General features: G+C 46.8%; 1 protein-coding gene across 1 annotated transcript in view; it reads left to right on the top strand.

Moving 5' to 3' along the window:
* The window catches only part of COLGALT2 (collagen beta(1-O)galactosyltransferase 2), a 53217-nt gene that overhangs the window by 24177 nt on the left and 10140 nt on the right, over window positions 1–18900 (top strand). The window contains exons 2-5 of the mRNA XM_049776656.1: window positions 7276–7386; window positions 10802–10919; window positions 14767–14901; window positions 16056–16260. Coding sequence (XP_049632613.1) covers window positions 7276–7386; window positions 10802–10919; window positions 14767–14901; window positions 16056–16260 — 569 coding nt within the window. The remainder of the gene's footprint in view (window positions 1–7275; window positions 7387–10801; window positions 10920–14766; window positions 14902–16055; window positions 16261–18900) is intronic.

Here is an 18900-nt window from a genome sequence, read left to right on the forward strand (position 1 = left end):
ATTCTGAGGGCAGAGTCAGGAGGAATAACCCCTGGGCACCACTGGGTGTGGCCCCAAAACAAAACAAAACCAACAAAAATAAGTAATTCAAGCCCAAATTCTTACATACTCCTGAACTGCCAGGAGGTGAAGACAGACCAGATGACCCAGCTCATTCTCAACTGAGCCTGAAATGTGGCTGCTTGTCCTGGGGGTGGAGGGCAGGAGGTGATTAGGTCTCTTTGTCTTTACCTGGAGTTTGCACTGTCCTGCTTTTTCATTCAATGTTCTGCACAGCACATGCACTTTTCCTGGGCCACATCTCTCCAAGCATCTGGCCAGCTTTTCCCCACACACTAGAGCTTTTCAGAAGGTCAACTAAGTCACAAAATGGGGTTCAGGGGATTATTCATAGACCTAGAACCCAGCACAGGTTCTTGATGGCTGCCTCTGATGGTAGACAGTGTATGTGTGTGTGTGGGGTGTCACTAGATTATCTGCTCCTGCCCCCCCCAAATGCTGCCAGGCATAAACCAGGCTGAGTTTTAGCAAGTCCTTCTGAGCAGAAGTGTTTGCATTCTGCAGCCATGAGCTGGGGAAACAGGAATCTCAGAATTGAGCCAGAGAAGGTCCAGCCTTAAACTTTGTGGTCCTTAGGCCCTTGCAGTCATAGAAACTGGTGGTCCCACAGAGGCAGAGGCGCTGGGCCTGGGAGAGATCCGGTACTAACAAGCACTTGCCCTTCTTCTCTTTCAGTTCAACCAGAGATTCAGGGCGTGGGTAAGAGGGCACTGGACCCAAATTTCCTATGGAATTTAGAAGCAAGGCCAGTCACAAACTGAGTTGGCCCCTTTCACAGAAAAAAAAAATTTTTTTTTAAATCATCATTCAGGGGTTAGAGTAATAGGACAGTGGGAAGGGTATTTGCCTTGTACACAGCCAACCTGGTTTGATCCCCAACACCTCAGATGGTCCTCCAAGCTCTCACTCGATCCCTGAGTGCAGAGCCAGGAGTTATTGCTGAGCACCACTGACTGTGGCCCCAAAACAAAAAAATAAGTAAATAAATAAACCCAACAATGAAAGAAGTGGAAATATAGGAATGACATAAAGAAAGAAAGTGATAAAATTGAAAATACAATCAAGGGGAGCAATAAATAAAATAAGATTCTCTGGCAAGATTTAAAAAAATCAACAAAATAAAAAATCAACAAGAGCTGCTAAGATTGATCTTACATATCATACAGAAAATGAAGGAGCAAATTTAAATAATGATTCAGCTAATGTTAAGATCATAGTTTTAAGGTAAATTTTTATAAATCAATATGATAAATTTAGTCAAATGCTAAAATTCCTTAGGGGAAAATATGACCATTTTGTGTCATGTCTAAGTTGATTTTACACCAAGGTCTAAAATCAGCTCAATATGAGAAAAATCTATAAATGCATTTCATCATTTGAACAAACTAGAGAAGGAAAACCCTTTTATTTATTTCAATAGCTGCAAATTTTTTTGGTTCTGTTTTATGAGTCTAAGAAATAAAGAAATATGTCTCAACCCAATAACTCAAACCACAAATCACAAAATAAAACAGAGAAGCCATATGCCAAAACAGAACAAGAGAACATGATATTGCACTGCATGGTATGAGGCTTAAAACTATCCCCACTGAGGCTGGAGAAATAGCATGAAGGTAGGGCATTTGCCTTGCATGCAGAAAGATGATGTCGAATCCTGGCATCCCATATGGTCACCCGAGCCTGCCAGGAGCAATTTCTGAGCATAGAGCCAGTAGTAACCCCTGAGTGCTTGCACAGTGTGACCCCCCCCCCCAAAAAAAGACTACCCCCACTGAACTAGAAATAAAATGAGAATGCCATGATCATCACTTTTATTTCACGATGTTGTAAAATGCTAAGCCTCCGCAGTAGGAAAAATCAAATATCATGAATCTCAGGTTATATGACTTCACAGACATGGCAATAGAATTTGCAGGTAAAGTTGGAGAATGAATGGAAAGTTAGCAAAATTCACCTGCACAAAAGCCCATTGAATTTCTGTTGATCACTAACAGAAAATCTATTAAGTTATTTGGTGGATAAGAGTAATAAAAAAAGGTAAAATAGGAGGAATAGAACTAACAAAATAGACAACATTTTTTTTTTTTTTGGTTATTGGCTTTTGGGCCACACCCGGAGGCACTAAGGGATTATTCCTGGCTCTGTGTTCAGATATCACACCTGGCAAGCTTGGAGAATCTTATGGGTTGCCAGAGATCAAACTGGGGTTGACCATGTGTAAAGCAAATGCCTTACCCATTGTGCTATGGCTCCAGCCCCGAGAACACCTTTAAAAAGAAAATTCTGAAATCTTATTTAAAACTTTCAGGAAGGGGCCGGAGAGATAGCATGGAGGTAAGGCATTTGCCTTGCCTTGCATGCAGAAGGACAGTGATTCGAATCCCGACATCCCATATGGTAACCTGAAACTGCCAGGAGCAATTTCTGAGCGTAGAACCAGGAGTAACTCCTGAGCGCTGCTGGGTGTGAATCAAAAAAACAAAAAAACCTTTCAGGGAGTTATTAAAAACTAGGAACAGGGATGGAGCTCTGCAAAACGGGTCTGAATGTGTGTGGGAGAAAACGTGTTCTGCATGTGTGAAAGACATGTGCTCTGCATGAGTATGGAAGTGCCTATGATCCGCACTTAAGTGGAGGAGCACATGATGGAGCTGTGGTCTGCATGTGTATGGAAGTGCACCTGGAATAGAACATATGGTCTGCATGTGTGTGAGTGAGCACCTGGAATAGAGCATACAGTCTGCATGTTTGTAGAAGAACATGTGTGACTGAACATAGGGTTTGCATGATGGGTGGGATGTTCTGGCTGCCCCAGGCTGGAAGCTGGTCCCTGGACTGGGTGGAGTTGGGGAGCAGCCCCTCCGCTGTCGTCCTTCCTCTGGAAGGCTCTCTTCTCCTTCCCTGCTGTCTGCAGGAGCCAGTTCTGCCCCTGGCCCAGACTGCCAAGGCCCTGGCAGGGTTTCTAATTGGCCCAAAGTTTGCACCCCAATGAGGCTGGGAAGGAATGAATCACCTCTGACCATATTGACCATGGCCTTCACTGACATTTGCTCGCCCAGCCCTGGCCCCATCTAAGCAGCTGCTCACAGCCCCCACTCTCCAGGACGGTGTCCACTCCCTGTGCTTCTCAGACTCTAGCTTCCCAGTCATCCCTGGGCCTCATGGAAAAGCCCAACTTTCCTGACCCAAAGAGCTGAACAGAGCTGGGTTTGGTGCTGGGTCAGCAAAAAAGAAAAGTGCAGGCAAGGCAATCCTACTACTTATGCTTCTCTGAAAGATAGTTCAAATAGCAGGTGGGCAGGTAGCCTTGCATGTATCTGACCCTGGTTAAATCCCTGACACCCCATATGGTCCCCTGAGGCTTACCAGGAGTGATCCGTGGGCACAAGCCAGAAGTTAACCCTGAGATAAAAGCAAAAAGAAAAGCTGAATGCCCTGAGCAGCACATCGCCTGTGGTCCTGCCCAGACTAGCACCAGATTGACAGAGAGTGGATAGGGTCATTCTTCCCACTGTCCGTAACATGCTCAGCTCACATGTGACTTCTCCCATTAGATCCTGGGTGAAGGGAGACATTCCCTGGGAGTTGGGTTAAGATCTGGTTATCCCACAGTTCTCAAAAGGAAAAGGGAATTCCCATTCCCCTATTCAGTAAGGATAGGTGAAGCAGCTCCAGTCATATTGATTTTCCACAAATAATCTACACAGATATGAGGGTAAAAGAGGCAAGAAACTCCAACACAAACCGTTTACAAGTAAGCCAGCTGCTTCAATCTAAAAGCTCATAAAACCTGCTACAAAAGACTCCCTCCTCTCAGCCTGGCCTCGTATTTACTTAGATCCAAAAAATGCCCTTCCCCTAAAAGGGGGAGAGGGAAAGGAGGCAGAGAGAACAGATACAAAAGAGCAGTGGTACAAGCAGTAGGGCATTGCATGCGCTAACTAGGATGGACCACGGTTTGATCCCCTGGTGTCCCAAGTCAGAAACAATTTCTGAGAGCATAGCCAGGAGTAACCCTGGAGCGTCACCGGGTGGCCCAAAAATAAAAAATAAAAAAAGAGAGAGAAATATTATAAAGACCTCTATATACCTCACATTGGGGGGGCCAGGGACCCCCATTATCCTGCACCTTGGCCTAGAAGGAGATGCTGGGGCTGATTCTGCTTCCGGAAGAGTCAGAAATAGTTCAGCCCAGCCTTCAGTTCCTCCCTCTCTTCTTGGTTGAGATTTGAAATGAAACTAGGGTGATAGAAGTTTTTTTTTGTTTTGGTTTTTGGTTTTTGAGTCACACCTGGCAGCACTCTGGGGTCACTCCTGGCTCTACGCTCAGAAATTGCTCCTGGCAGGCTGGAGGACCATATGGGATGCCGGGATTCGAACCACCAACCTTCTCTGTCTAAGGCAAACGCCGTACCACTGTGCCATCTCTTTGCCCTGGTAATAGAAGATTTTTCACATCTCAGGCTGAGCCCTGTAACCCACTTGGTGGTGTGTTTGTTGGATGCACTGGGTGCCTCTGGTGCTAGCGGAACCAAGCAAATGTTGATGCAGGAAATAATCCCCACAGTGAAAAGGTCCTAGAACAGGTTCAGGAAATCCAGCACTCAAGCAAGGAATCCAAACACACAAGCTTTCTGCTCCTAAGAAGGAATGCAGCTTAGTGGTGGAAAACTGAAGAAAGAGTGACTGCCTTTCTTATACCTCTGCTTTTATTGATAAGAACCAGGGTGGGAGAGAAATACTAAGTAGGGAATAATCCAATAATCCCATCACCAGATCACTCTCTAGGGTGGAGTATGATATTGATTAGGGTGGTTGGTACCAGTAATCCAACACTCCGGCATACAGAGTTTATACTAGGTGACCCTCACTCCCAATGCCCTTGTCAGTTAAGGAACATCATTTCAAGACCTTTTATTTTGGGAGACTTGGGGGAACTCTTCCAAGAGATTCTCCCATTGATCCTCCCAAAAACACACACCTGACCTGGCTGGATGGTTCAATGCTCAGGACCACCTGGTACTGTTTTGCAGGACCATTCAGAGCAGGTGTCCAGCTCAGGGACCTCTATTTACCAGCACATGTCTGGGCACCATCTCCCTGCCCCCAGTCACTTGGTCTTTCAGAGAACTGTGTCCCCCCATCACACGGGGTGCCGCTCTGTTTCAAGCTCTGTCTTCCTCTAAAATCGCCTTGCTTTCTTCAAAAGATTTCTTGCATTTGGAGTAGTGAAAACCCCTGGAAAAAACAAGGTGGGAAAAATCAAGGTCACTATGATGGGAAGTGACCCCATTCTGGCCAAGGTCATGGCTGGCCTAACTCCTAACTGCAAAGACCAACCAGCCACTTTTAGAGTCTCTCACTCCACTGCTTCCTTCTCTGCTGTCCACCTCTTCTTCCCCCTAAGTCTTTCTCTTCTATTGGAGTGGGGACACACAAATTGTGCTCCAGGGCTCCAAGTTAGTGCCTTTACCCCCAGATTATCTCTCTAGCCCCTCTTCTCTTGGGATTTTATTCTGCTCACTGGGGTAGATAGCTCTTGACTTTCTTTGAAAACTTTGTGCATTTTTTAAGATCACAGGGATTTCTTTTTTCCTTTGGTTTGTGAAGAGCGATGGAGCAGTAGATGGATTTATTATGTTCAGCTTTGGCCTCCCTGTACCATATTGTCTTATGAGGGCATGAGAGTCAGTTTGCTAATTATTGGGGGAGGAGGTTTGCAGCATATTACTAGCAGCTAACACTTTTTTGTTTGTTTTGGGGTCACATTGGTGGTGCTCAGGGGATACTCTTGACTCTGCCCTTAGAAATCACTCCTGATGGACTCAGAAGTGCTGGGGATAGAGGGATTGAACTTGGAACGGCTGAGTGCAAGGCAAATGCTCTTCCCATTGTGCTATCCCTCCAGCCCCAGATAATGCTCTTAAAGTTGTGTGTGCATTTCTTTTTAGAGTGAGAGAGCAATATTATGCTTACATTATTCAAAGCACCTGGCATTTGGCCACCCCTGATGCTCTAGAGAGGAAACTATATGAGCATTGAAAGTACTTGATCGAGTCAAATGTGGCACAATTTCTCCTGTGAAACCATGTGAACTTCTCTGTTTTTATCTTTATTTCTTCTATAGAAATTTCCTGTAAGTTTCACTTTTCAATTGGAGTCAGTTTTGCTCAGATATGTTTTCCAAAGAAATCTTCTGTCCGTGGGACTTGATTTCAGCTTCATATCCATTAAGCCACACCACACTGCTGTATTATTGATCTGGCTCCTCATTAACCTTTTAACACATGCAACTCCTTTTTGCCAAGGATTTTAAAAAAATTTTACACCACATTGGGACCGGAGTGATGGCGCAGTGGTAGGGCATTTGCCTTACATGCAGCTGACCCAGGACAATTGCCTTGCATGCAGTTGACCCATGGTTCAATTCCCTGGCGTCCCATATGATCCCCCAAGCCAGGAGTGATTTCTTTTTTTGGAGGGGTTACACACGGCAGCGCTCAGGGGTTACTCCTGGCTCTATGCTCAGAAATTTGCTCCTGGCAGGCTCTGGGGACCATATGGAATGCTGGGATTCAAACCACCATCCTTTTGTATACAAAGCAAATACCCTGTCTCCAAGCTATCTCTCCAGCCCCTACCAGGAACAATTTCTGAGCGCATAACCAGGAGTAACCCCTGAACAACAGTCAGTGTGACCCAAAATAAAAATATTTTTTTTTAACTCCACACTCAGTGATGTTCTGCACTCAGGAATAGAATTACTCCTGGTGGTGTTTAGGGGACCCTATGGGATGCAAGGGATCAAACTCAGGTCAGTTACATGCAAAGCAAGTTCCCTCCCTGCTGTCCTACCACTCTGGCCCCAGTCAGAGACATTTTTATGAGTCCCTTTGGGAAAGACATATAGACTAAGTAAACAAAGTAAACAGCAAACAACTCATACATTGACTTGAAAACAAAATATTTTGTTGCTTGTGTGGGAGCCATGCCCAGTGGTGCTCAGGGCTGACTCCTGGCTCTGTGCTCATGGATCACTCCTGTCAGGGCTCAGGGACTTATCTGGGATGCTGGGAATTGAACGTGGGTCATTCACATGCAAGGCAAGTACCTTCCCCACTTTCCTATTACTCTAGCCTCTCCAGAAACTGCCTTTGGAAGCCCAGGCAAAGCTCCATATGTTTCTGCAGGGCTGATAGAGGTGTTTTCTTGTAGGGTGGCCACAGACCACAACGTGGACAACACCACAGAGATCCTTCGGGAGTGGCTGCGAGGCGTGCAGCGGGCTTACCACAATGTGGAATGGCGGCCCATGGCTGAGCCCAGGTGAGAAGTCAACCCACAACTTTTCTGTGCTTCATTCCTATCTCACTAGTTCTGCTGAGGACATGCTCTCTGTCCCCCTTCCTCTCCACCAGTCTCACATAGGTTCCCTATAGATACCCTTCAAGGTCGACTGAAACACAGAATTCCTGCTGTTAGTGGGAATATGCCTTTCCATGGATCACTTCCAGGCCACCTTTCCAGAAGCTTCTTTTTGGGGGAGTGTAGGGAGTGGGCTCTTCCCAACAGGCCCCACAGCTTTTCCTGGTCAAATTGGGACCAAATGGACTGTTGATATAAGGATGCTATACTTTGTATCCTGGAGTCCTGGGACTCACATGGTACCCTGTCATTTTTCCAGGGCCACTATGACTGCAACCAGTAATACTTGAGGGTATGAGGGATTCAGCCAGCGATGGCCACTGCAAGGTGCTTGCCTTGACCCTTGTGGCATCCCATGGGCCCCCCTCAGAATCTGGATGGGATTTTTTTTTTGGTTTTTGGGCCACACTAGGTCACACTCAGGGGTTACTCCTGGATATGGCTCAGAAATTGCTCCTGGCTTGGGACCATAAGGGACGCAAGGGAATCAAACCGAGGTCAGTCTGAGTCAGCCGCATGCAGGGCAAACACCCTACCATTGTCCTAACGCTCCAGCCCTGCCCCCTTGGAATCTTGAAGGAACTTCCTTGTGTTTGTGTTTTTGGGGGTGTTTTTTTTCTCTTGGTTCTGTGCTCAAGAATCACTTCTAGTGTTGCTCAGGGGACCATCAGGGTGCCAGGAATAAAACCCAGGTCTACCTCATGCAAAGCAAGCACCTTTACCCACTGTACTATCTCTCCAGCCCTTCTACTTGATTTTTTTTTAAATTTTGGGTCACACCCAGCAGTACTCAGGAGTTACTTCTGGCTCTGAAGTCAAGAATCACTTCTGGGGATGCTGGGGATCAAACCCTGTTTGGACACATGCAAGGCAAACACCTTCCCTGATGTTCTCCTCACACTAAGAAAACCTTTAAATCAACCCATTCCAAATAGCTGCCATTCACCCCACTCACAGTTTTGCCAGTTGCCCCAATCCCAGCATGCTTATTTTCCATGTCCAATGTGTGGATACAGCAATAGGCTTGATTACCATGGTCAATTAATTGGGTGAGCCACGAGTCTTTCTTTCCCTCAGAAATCTGGGGTTCCCTGGCAGGCTCTGCCACCTGTAAATGCCTGCTATTTCCTTCACGTGCCCTGTTCTTGGCAGGCACAAAATTTTAAGCCTGTTGCCAGCACGAATGAGAGCCTGGCAGCATGAATTAACGTATTGAAAATGCCTGGAATGTTCTCAGAACTGCATGCAGCATCAGGAATGGGAGAAGTGGCAGGAATGGAGCTGCCTGGATTTCTGCCCAGGGAAAAAAAATCACTTACTCAAAGTCAAATTTATGTTGTGCTACTGCTACGAATAGTAATGCTGAGTGTCATTCCAGAACAAAATTTTCTACTTCCTCCATTCTATAATGCTTTTCTTATGTGTGTATAACGTCTTTATGTAGCTATTTCAAATTTCTGTACTATATTATTAAACAAAACTGAATAATATTATGAAAGACTTTGGACACACTTTTAAAAGTTCCGTTTAGGTCCAGGAGATAGCATAATGGGTAGACTTACCTTGGCATGCATCCAACCAGGATTCAATCACTGGCACCCCATATAGTTTCCGAAAGCTGCCAGGAGTGATTCCTGAATGTAAAGCTGGGAGCTGCCCCTGAGCACCACCAGGCGTGCCTCCCCCCCAAAAAAAAAGTTCCTTCTAGTAGAATTGGATCACAATGTCTCAGAAATTGTTCTCCTTGTGGTTTTCTGTATCGCCAGACACCAGATTTGAATAGTTGGGGTCATGTGCCAAAGTCGGGTGATGAATATTTAGGAGGGCATTTGGGGGCACTGGGTTTAGGAAAGCAGGAACCCTCCTTGCAACAGTAATGGGAGCTGTGGTGCAAAGGAGGAACCACAGTGCTCACTCCCTCCACCAGGGCTCTGGACACTGTTGGGTCATGGCTTTGCCCTCACAGCAAACGGGCTGAGAAGCAGCGTGAAGAGAGTGAGCAGAGCTGGGCAGAACCCATGGTTGTGCAGTCATATGGCCAAAGCAGCCAGAAGTCCTTGGAATGGTCCTTGGGGGTGCTAAGAGACCCCAGAGTACCCTGGCTACTTCCTGGACTGGTCCTCGGGGGTCCAATCAGTGTGGAGGACCTCTGTGGAGCCTGCATTGAGATGTGACCCTTTGCCTTTCATTTTCTTTTTTTTTTTTTTTTTTTTTTTTGGTTTTTGGGCCACACCAGGTAACACTCAGGGGTTACTCCTGGCTATGCGCTCAGAAGTCGCTCCTGGCTTGGGGGACCATATGGGACGCCGGGGGATCGAACCGCTGTCCGTCCTAGGCTAGCGCAGGCAAGGCAGGCACCTTACCTCTAGCACCACCGCCCGGCCCTGCCTTTCATTTTCAATAGTGACTTTTCTCAGAAAATCTTGCCTATTACTATGTCATCACATTCCCACAATTTGAAAGGACCAGAGAGCTGTTCAGTGACACCAAGACTCGAAGTTCATGCAAAAGCAAGGGGTTTATTGTTCAGGCATATATGCTTGGGCACCCAGCATGGCCATATGGCTAGAGGCTGAAAGCCCTGATCATAAATCCAGCAGTTCTTTCATAACACTCCAGTACAATGGAAAATTTACAGAACACAGCATGACCGTTGATTTCAGGAAGTTTAGTGACTTTTACATTTCAGGGAACATTTGGAACATTTATCACAGACACAATAACAGGTGGTACAGGTTCAGTGAATTTTCAGTTGGGGTCACCTTAACCTTTTGGAGGCTTTCCGGGAGTATGCTGAGACTTTTTAAACTTTTTAACTTATTCATGTCCCTTTTCAAATTCTATGCAGCCACATTTCCACCTGTCAATATAGCCACATTTCCCCCACTTACCTGCTGGCAGAGCCTGTGAGAGAGTTCCTTGGGCTGACTCTAGACTCCAGCCGAATCCTCGAGGCACACCTGACCACAAGCTGTGTTGCATTCAGTAAATGTACGGGCAGGTTCTATCTCAGTTTTCCTCTCTGTGAAATGGGCAGCTGGTGGTTCTGTCTCCGGAGGAGCTGGAACATTCCCTATGAAGAGATGAGAGTTCAGCAAATAGCCTGTTCCTTCCTCTTTTCTCTGGGTGATGGGGTGATCATAACTACCAGCTCTCATTCTGGGGTCATGAGAAGAGGAAGTGAGGGCAGACAAATAGGCAGACTTTTCCTAGAAGTCTTTTATTCTGAGTTATCGGCATTACGATTATCCTATTATCGTTGTCATCATCATCATCTTCATCATCATCATCATCATTATTATTATTGCTATTTTAGGTCTTATCCCGACGAAATCGGGCCTAAACACTGGCCCAGCTCCCGTTTCGCTCACGTCATGAAGCTACGTCAGGCCGCCCTGCGAACGGCGAGGGAAAAATGGTCAGACTACATTCTGGTAAAAACAGGCGTTTGGCTTCTAGAATGTTCCAAACCCATGGAGGGCCAGAGTGCTCTCTGGGTAATGTTGAACCCCCTGGACCCCAACTCATAGGAGCGATTCAAACTATCTTAGTGGCAGGCATCCGCTCTTCTGGTTTCAAACCTTGCATCAGGAAAATTGGGGGCCCTTAGCACTAGTTTCACCCCAGCTCCACCCCTGGCTGCATTTTCTAGGACAAACTAGTCTTCTGCTCTGTCTTGGTCATCTGGTCATCATGATGGGGAGGAGCAAGAAGAGGACCCTTTCCTGGGCTGGGGCTAACTTTGCCCGCTTCCTTCTGTAAACGGACAGTGACAATTTTTCTTCCAGGAGTTTATATTTCCTTAAAGTCCATTTCAGGTTGGAGCAAGAGCACAGTGGGGAGGACACTGGGCTTGCACATGCAGACCAGGGTTTGATCCCTGGCATCCCATTGGGACCCCTGAACATTGCCAGGAGTGATTACTGAGTGCACAGTTGGGAGTCAGCCCTGAGAATTGCCCAAAACAGAACCACAATGAAAACCCAATTGAGACTGGAGAGACAGGACAGGGGTACAACACTTGCTTTGCACATAGCCAACCCTGGTGTGAGCCCTGGTACCACATTAATCCCTGAGTACCATTTCTGAGGCCCAGTTCAGACCCTCGTCTGTGGCCTCACATTGACTCTCCAGCTGGTTTTCTGTCTCTAGGAGGACTGACCTTCTTGAACCCCACATGGGAGATCCCCCCACAAAAGGGATAAAAACACTCTGGTGCCAGAGCAATAGCACAAATGGTAGATCGTTTGCCTTGCATGTAGCTAATCAGGGTTCGGTCCTTAACATCTCATATGATTCTCTGAGTCTTCCAGGAGTAATTCCTGAGCACAGTCAGGAATAACCCCTGAGTAATGCTGAGGTGTGGCCCCAAAACAAACACAAACAAAAAACCAACACCCTGATTTATTCTCTGGAAAACTTTGTTGATTTTAGCAGTTAGTAAGGTTGGTGGTATTCCTTGTAGCTGGTGTGGGTTCTGATTCCTAAAGAGGGAAGGGTAGTTCAGATCAGCCCGAAGCCCCTTCACCAGCATAGTGCAGCCCAGTAATTCATCCTTCCCCACTTCCAATCCAGACACATCCACAGTTTCCCATTGTGCTGAGACTATAAAACACTAAGCAGATGTTTCTAGACTAAATCCTAAAAATGTTGCTCAGAAGATGAACTTTGAGAAATTAGCTTCTGGTATCCAGTATGGTGGTGAAAGGTATGCCTGGACTCTTGGTTATCCCTGGCACCTCATGCACCCCCTAAATACCAATGGGTGGTCCTGGGGGGTCCCTGTCACTGCAGGGCCCATGCAGCACCAAATGCTCAGACCCACTGAGCACTAAACCACTGCGTTCCTTCATGAAATTATTCTAAATGCCATATATATAAGTGAGCTCAGCCCGTGTTTATCCTCCTTCTGGCTGGCTTCAGTTAACCTGGTATCTTCCAGTTCTATTCATGTCGCCATGAATTTGCATGATTTCATCATTCCTTACAGCCTCGTAGTGTTCCATTGTGTACTTGTACATCTTCATGATCCACTCATCTATTAGGGGTCCACACTTGAAGTTACTCCTATTAGGGCTCTGGAGACTATATCAGATGCCAGGGTTTAAACCCAGGTCACCCATGTGCAAAGAAAGTGCCCCCCCTCACTGTACGATTGCTACAGACCCACAAAAATTGTGCATTTTAAACATTTTAAGTGACCTCTCAATCGGGGTTCTGGACTTGTAATTTTTAAGGTATGGAAGCCACTAACTGACTTTGGGGGTCAGCTTTGTAGTTTCCATCTCATGATCCATCTTTTTTGCTCATGCTCTATTCAGACAGTAGGCACTTTGCCATATTAAAGCACATTCCCATGCATTGGTCTCTGGCAATGGACCTTCAACCTCTGAGTCTCCAAAAAAGCATTTGGGATACTTTGTTTATTGGGGGTTGGTTTCAGGTCACACCCAGCAGTGCTCAGGGGTCACTCCTGGTTGTCTTCAGGGGAACATATTGGGATGATGGGTCTTGAATCTGGGTCAGTATCTTGCAAGGCAAGTGCTCTCCCCTCTGTACTATCACTCTGGTCCCCAATTTTATTTTATTTTTTAAAGGAAGTTGAACTTTATTTGGAAGCTAATCAAAATTTGAATTTTACTTTTAAAAAAAATCCCATTTTTCACCCAATCTAGTTATAAGCAAAGTATCTGAACTTCAAACAGACTTTAATTTTATTAGAAATATCTATCATTTGATGGTAACAGTCTGATTTTAAAAAACACTTTATAGGGGCCAGAGAGATAGCATGGAGGTAAGGCATTTGCTTTGCATGCAGAAGGTTGGTGGTTCGAATCCCGGCATCCCATAGTATGAAATAAATATTTTGAGGGGTTAGGCCACAACCAGCAGCTCTCAGGGGTTACTCCTGGCTTTGCACTCAGAAATCATTTCTGGGCCCGGAGAGATAGCACAGCGATGTTTGCCTTGCAAGCAGCCGATCCAGGACCAAAGGTGGTTGGTTCGAATCCCGGTGTCCCATATGGTCCCCCGTGCCTGCCAGGAGCTATTTCTGAGCATACAGCCAGGAATAACCCCTGAGCACCGCCGGGTGTGGCCCAAAAACCAAAAAGAAAAAAGAAAAAAGAAATAATTTCTGGCATGGGGCCGGAGCGGTGGCGCAAGCGGTAAGGCTGATCCAGGACCAAAGATGCTTCGAACCCTGGCATTCTATATGGTCCCTCATGCCTGCTAGGAGCAACCCCTCAGCGTCACCAGGTGTGGCCCAAAAAACAAAACCAAAACAAAACAAAATCATTCCTGGCAGGCTGGAGGACCATATGGGGATCGAACCCAGGTCAGTTGTGTGCAGGGCAAATGCCTTCCTTGCTGTGCTATCACACAGGGCCCTGAAATATTATTTGAAATATTATTTGAAGACATAGCAGCAACTAAAATACAGAGTTATGAAATGGATCTTGGGATTAAAGGCACAAAAACAGCCCGTCCAGAAAGTCTTAATACTTCGAATATTGCAGAATCTAGTACTCACGGAGTGTGTCTATATTACTCAGCTTTTCCCAAATCTTCTCTCACTCTCTCGTATGTGCAGATCATCAGTGTAAGTGACTTCTAACCTGCTCTGACAATCTTCAATATCTTGACAGACTCTTGCAGGATTTTGGCCTGTTTTTCATTCGTTTGCTGTTTTTGTTGTTTTGGGCTCACCACCCAGTGGTGTTCAGGCCTTACTCCTGGTTCTGTGCTCAGGAATCATTCCTGGCAGTACTTGGGGGACCCTAGGGGATGCCTGAGATGGAACCGGGGCAGAAGCATGAAAGGCAAGAGCCTTCCCTGCTGTGTTATTGCTCTAGCCCCATGAAGCCTTTTTTATTGGCATAATTTTCACCATCTTCTGCTTTCATCTTTTCAATTATTTCTTCTTCTTGTTTTAGCTTTTTCTTATAATTCCTTTTGCTTTGCCCATGCACTTCACCACAACAGTTTTTTGTTTTGTTTTGTTTTGGTTTTTGGTTTTTGGGTCACACCCCGCAGTGCTCAGGGGTTACTAGCAGGCTCAGGGGACCATATGGGATGCTGGGATTCGAACCACTCACTGTCCTTCTGCATGAAAGGCAAATGCCCTACCTCCATGTCATCTCTCCGACTCTACCACAACAGTTTTGATCTTGATCTGCAAGGGTCAGTCCTGGTCCCTCATTCCTGGGTTACTTCGAACAAGGCTGGGAATGCTAAACCCTGTTTCTGGAAGCCCACTAATGACTCCCTTTCTTTTCCTAGTTCATAGACACTGACAACTTCCTCACCAACCCACAGACGCTCAACCTACTAATTGCAGAAAACAAAACCATTGTGGCCCCCATGTTGGAATCTCGAGGTCTCTACTCCAACTTTTGGTGCGGGATCACACCCCAGGCAAGTGGCAGCTGCCAGGAGCAGATGCAGTAGGTGGAAGTCAGGCATTTCCAGGGGGACAGGTCAGCCCAAATCTGGAGCACTCGCCTCTGCCAGCAGTTCAAATCTACCAGTTGGCATTGGAGTTATCACAGCAGGGAAGTGATTTGCCTTGCATGCGACTGACCTAGCTTCAATCCCCAATATCCAATAGGGTTCCCCAAGCCAGCCAGAAGTAATCCCTGAACATCGCTGAGTGTGGCCCTCAAAAAAATAAAAAACAAACAAATATAATCAAATCCACCAGTTGCTGGCATTTGCACATTCACTTTCCTGCCTGCTTCAGAAATTGGCCCATAAGGACTGGAGTGATGGCACGGTGGGTAGGGCAATTTACCATGCACGAGGTCTACCTGGGTTCAATCCCTGAGCATCACCAGGAGTAACTTTCTGAGCACAGATCCAGGAATAAGCCCTGAGTACCGATGGGTTTGGCCCAAACACCAAAAATAAAAACCGGCCTTTAAAGGGGTCAGAGATATATAGTATAGGCAGCTCTAATGCTGGCCTTGCACATAGCCAAACCGGATTCAATCCTTGGCACAAGAGCCCCACCAGAAGGATCCCTGAGTATGGAGCCAAGAGGAAGCCCTGAGTACTGCTGGGGGTGAGCCCCCCCCCAAAAAAAAAGAACCATAAGATGAAGGCACTTTTAAATAAACATTAAATACATAAATGGGAAAGATCAGGAAGCTCTTGGTGAGCATTGAAAACTACAAAAAGCCTCAACCTCTAAGTCTAAACGGTCTCTAAGCTAAGACCAACCTAGCTGATCAACACCTCCTGACAGGTGGGGCGGGGGGCTGACAGTCTCCTCAATGATGAGATGAGAAGTTAGGGTATGTGTTAGGAACAGAGGCTGCTGGGCCCAAAATTCTCCCATTGCTCAGCCCCCTCTTTCTCCCAGGGAATCACAATCTTCACTCAGCCGCCATCATTCCATAGCACACCAGGCAGGAATTCAAACCCCAGAGCCTTTGGGGGTGATTTTCTGTGTCAACGGCATTTTCCTAATCCCCTTTGGAAATTCCTCAGTTGAGAGAAGAATTTGGTGCACCTGAGACTCTCAGTGGGGCACTGGAGGCTTCATCAGTGTTCCCCCATTCCCTTTCCAGGGGTTTTATAAGCGCACCCCTGACTACGTGCCCATCCGAGAGTGGAAGCGGACAGGCTGCTTCGCGGTGCCCATGGTGCATTCCACCTTCCTCATTGACCTCAGAAAAGAGGCCTCAGACCTGCTGGCCTTCTACCCACCACACCAGGACTATACTTGGACCTTCGATGACATCATTGTCTTTGCTTTCTCCAGCCGCCAAGCAGGTAGACCTTGGGTGCATGTCACCTGATTTTGTTATGCAGAGCAAAAGGAGGGATGCACTGTTTCAGAGTACTAGTTTGCGATCCTCAGGCCAGGGAGTGCTTCTCAGGCTTGGAGACTGGGTGACCATCTCTTTCTGATCTGTACCCCATCTGCCTCCCTGCGCCTGAGCTAAGGCGTGCTCAAGAGTCCTTATAGGTATATTCTGAAAACTTAGGGACTGCCCAGGACAGTGCCCAGAGACAGTGCTCTCTATTGGGAGATGGTCTAGAAGATTCTCCCATGACATGCAGCCCTGAGGTTGAAAACCTGGCCTTGCACTTCTTAGGTCTCCAGCTCTATATGAGGCTCCTTCTACTCTCCCTCTTTCCCTCTCTGCCCTCTCCTGCATCTGTGCATCTCTCCACCCCCACAGTCCCCCATTTTACCCCATCATTAAGCAGTCCTTCAGGAATTTGTGACCACTTGTGGTCAAGGCTCTTACTCTGAGACTCTGGCATCCAGCAGGACCATTTCTTGATGTTTCCCTTTCACGTCTAACTTGGCAATTGCCTTTGGTGGGATAAAGGAATTGTGAGTTACTCATACTATATTTGGGTCGTGGGGGTTGGGGTTGTTTTGGTTTGGTTTAGGTTGGATTTGGGATCACACCTGGCTGTGCTCAGGGTTTACTCCTGGCTCTGTGCTCAGAGATCACTCCTGGCTGTGCTGGGGTACCCTAAGCGATGCTGGGTAACATCCTTGGGATGCTGGCATGTGCAAGTCAAGCACTCTCTCTGCTGTCCTGTCATTTCAGCCTCATGGACCATATTTGTAATCACAAAATGAATTGGCATTATTGTAAATACAACCCAGACAAGTCCTAGCCATCTGGTGCTCCCCTAAAATTGTGCTGTGTCTGGAACCAGAGTGATAGCACAGCAGGAAGGGCACTTGCTTTGCATGCTGCCGACTTGGGTTCAGTCCCAGGCACCCCAAAGGGTCCCCAGAGAACAGACATGAGTGATTCCTGAGAGCAGAGCCAGGAGTAACCCCTGAGCATCACTGGGTATGACCAAAAATGGAAAGAAAAAAAAAGTGTGTTATACCATCAGCCACTTGCCCAGTGAATTTGGGAGGATGCATCTTCCAGAACCTTCTCTGAGGTTCTTTCTGTGGATCCAACCCTTAGCTTTAACCTGCTCTCTGTGCACCATGGATTGCTTTTGGGGAATCTTCCTTCTTTCCTCCTCTTCCTTCCCGCTGCCCCCTTCCTCCTCCCTCACTGAGAAAACAGAGGATCAGGAAGGCGCCATGGAAGGGCTGGCAGGACTCAAGCTGCTTCCTTCTCCCCTACACTTGGCCAGCACAACTAGCTTCACCTTGAAAGTTCTGGAAAGGACTCTGCTAAGCCATTTCCCTAATCAGGACAGAGACAGCCAAAATGAAACTTCTCCCTTTTTCCCTTTGCATGTGGCACCAAAGAGACACTTGGGTTTGAAGTTTTCCCAAGGAGCTCTTAGGGACCCTGGGATCCAGCCAGCCGCCCCCGGGCCCTTGAGTGCCAGGTCCCAGAGAGAGAGAAGGACAAAAGCGCTTTTCTACTGTTGCTTTTCTCTGATAATGGCATGAGACAGCAGTCCTGGCTGGTGGCCACAGGAAATGTCAGTGGCAGCTCCCAGAACTGACTTGAGCAGGTAATGTAGCACTGAAAAGTGAGGGTTCCCGCCACTACTAATCAGAGGCTTCATGCATGTCCCAGTATGGCACATGCCACCTCCACACTCAGCAGACTTCTGTGCCCTGCTTGTTGGCTGCTGGGTAAATCTGAGACTCCTTCGGGCCTTTGTTCCTTGCTGCCTGGCTGCCTGGCAGAGTGCATCCTGAACTGAATGGGGATGGCATTTCCCTGTGGGTTAGAAGTGCCCGGTGCTTTGGGGGTGCCTGACTAAAGCTCTGCAGATGGAGAAAATTGCCCGGTTGATAATTCTGAATGGGTTTGAAATACAGACTCGTTGTTGGGGCTGGAGTTATAATAGAGCAAGTATGTATGTGCAAGGCAAGATTCAATCCCTGAATCCTGGGGCCGAGGTGAAGACACAGTGAGGAGAGAGTTTGCCTTGTACATGGCGGACAAGGTTTGGTCCCTGGTAACCCACATGGTCCCCCGAACACTGCCAGGAGTGATTCCCAAGTGCAGAGCCAGGAGCAATCCCTGAGCATGGCCAAGTATGATTCAAAACAAAACAAAACAAAAACTAACAACAACAAAACACAGAAGAGACTTGACTTTTCACTCCGTGATATCCTCAAGTACTTCATATCTTGTGATTGACCCCAACTCTATCAGTAGAGAGAATAAAATCAAGGTAGCTCTGGACACTTTCTTTTTCTTTTCTTTTGTTTGAATTTATATATATTTGAAGATCATAACCAGAGATACTTATGACCTCCTCACTCTGAGCTCAAGGATTACTCCTGGCAGTGCTCAGGGAACCCTATAGAATGCCAGGGATCCCAGGTCAGCTGTGTACAACGCCCTACCTGCTGCATATACCCTATACCACTCCAACCCCAACCTAAAATAATTTCTTATTGGATTAAAGAACTGGGATTGATTTAGATATAGGTGATTTCTGCCCAAGCTAGTGCCCTCTCTCTCC

This window comes from Suncus etruscus, chromosome 7, assembly GCF_024139225.1.
Source record: "Suncus etruscus isolate mSunEtr1 chromosome 7, mSunEtr1.pri.cur, whole genome shotgun sequence".
Classification (NCBI taxonomy): domain Eukaryota; kingdom Metazoa; phylum Chordata; class Mammalia; order Eulipotyphla; family Soricidae; genus Suncus; species Suncus etruscus.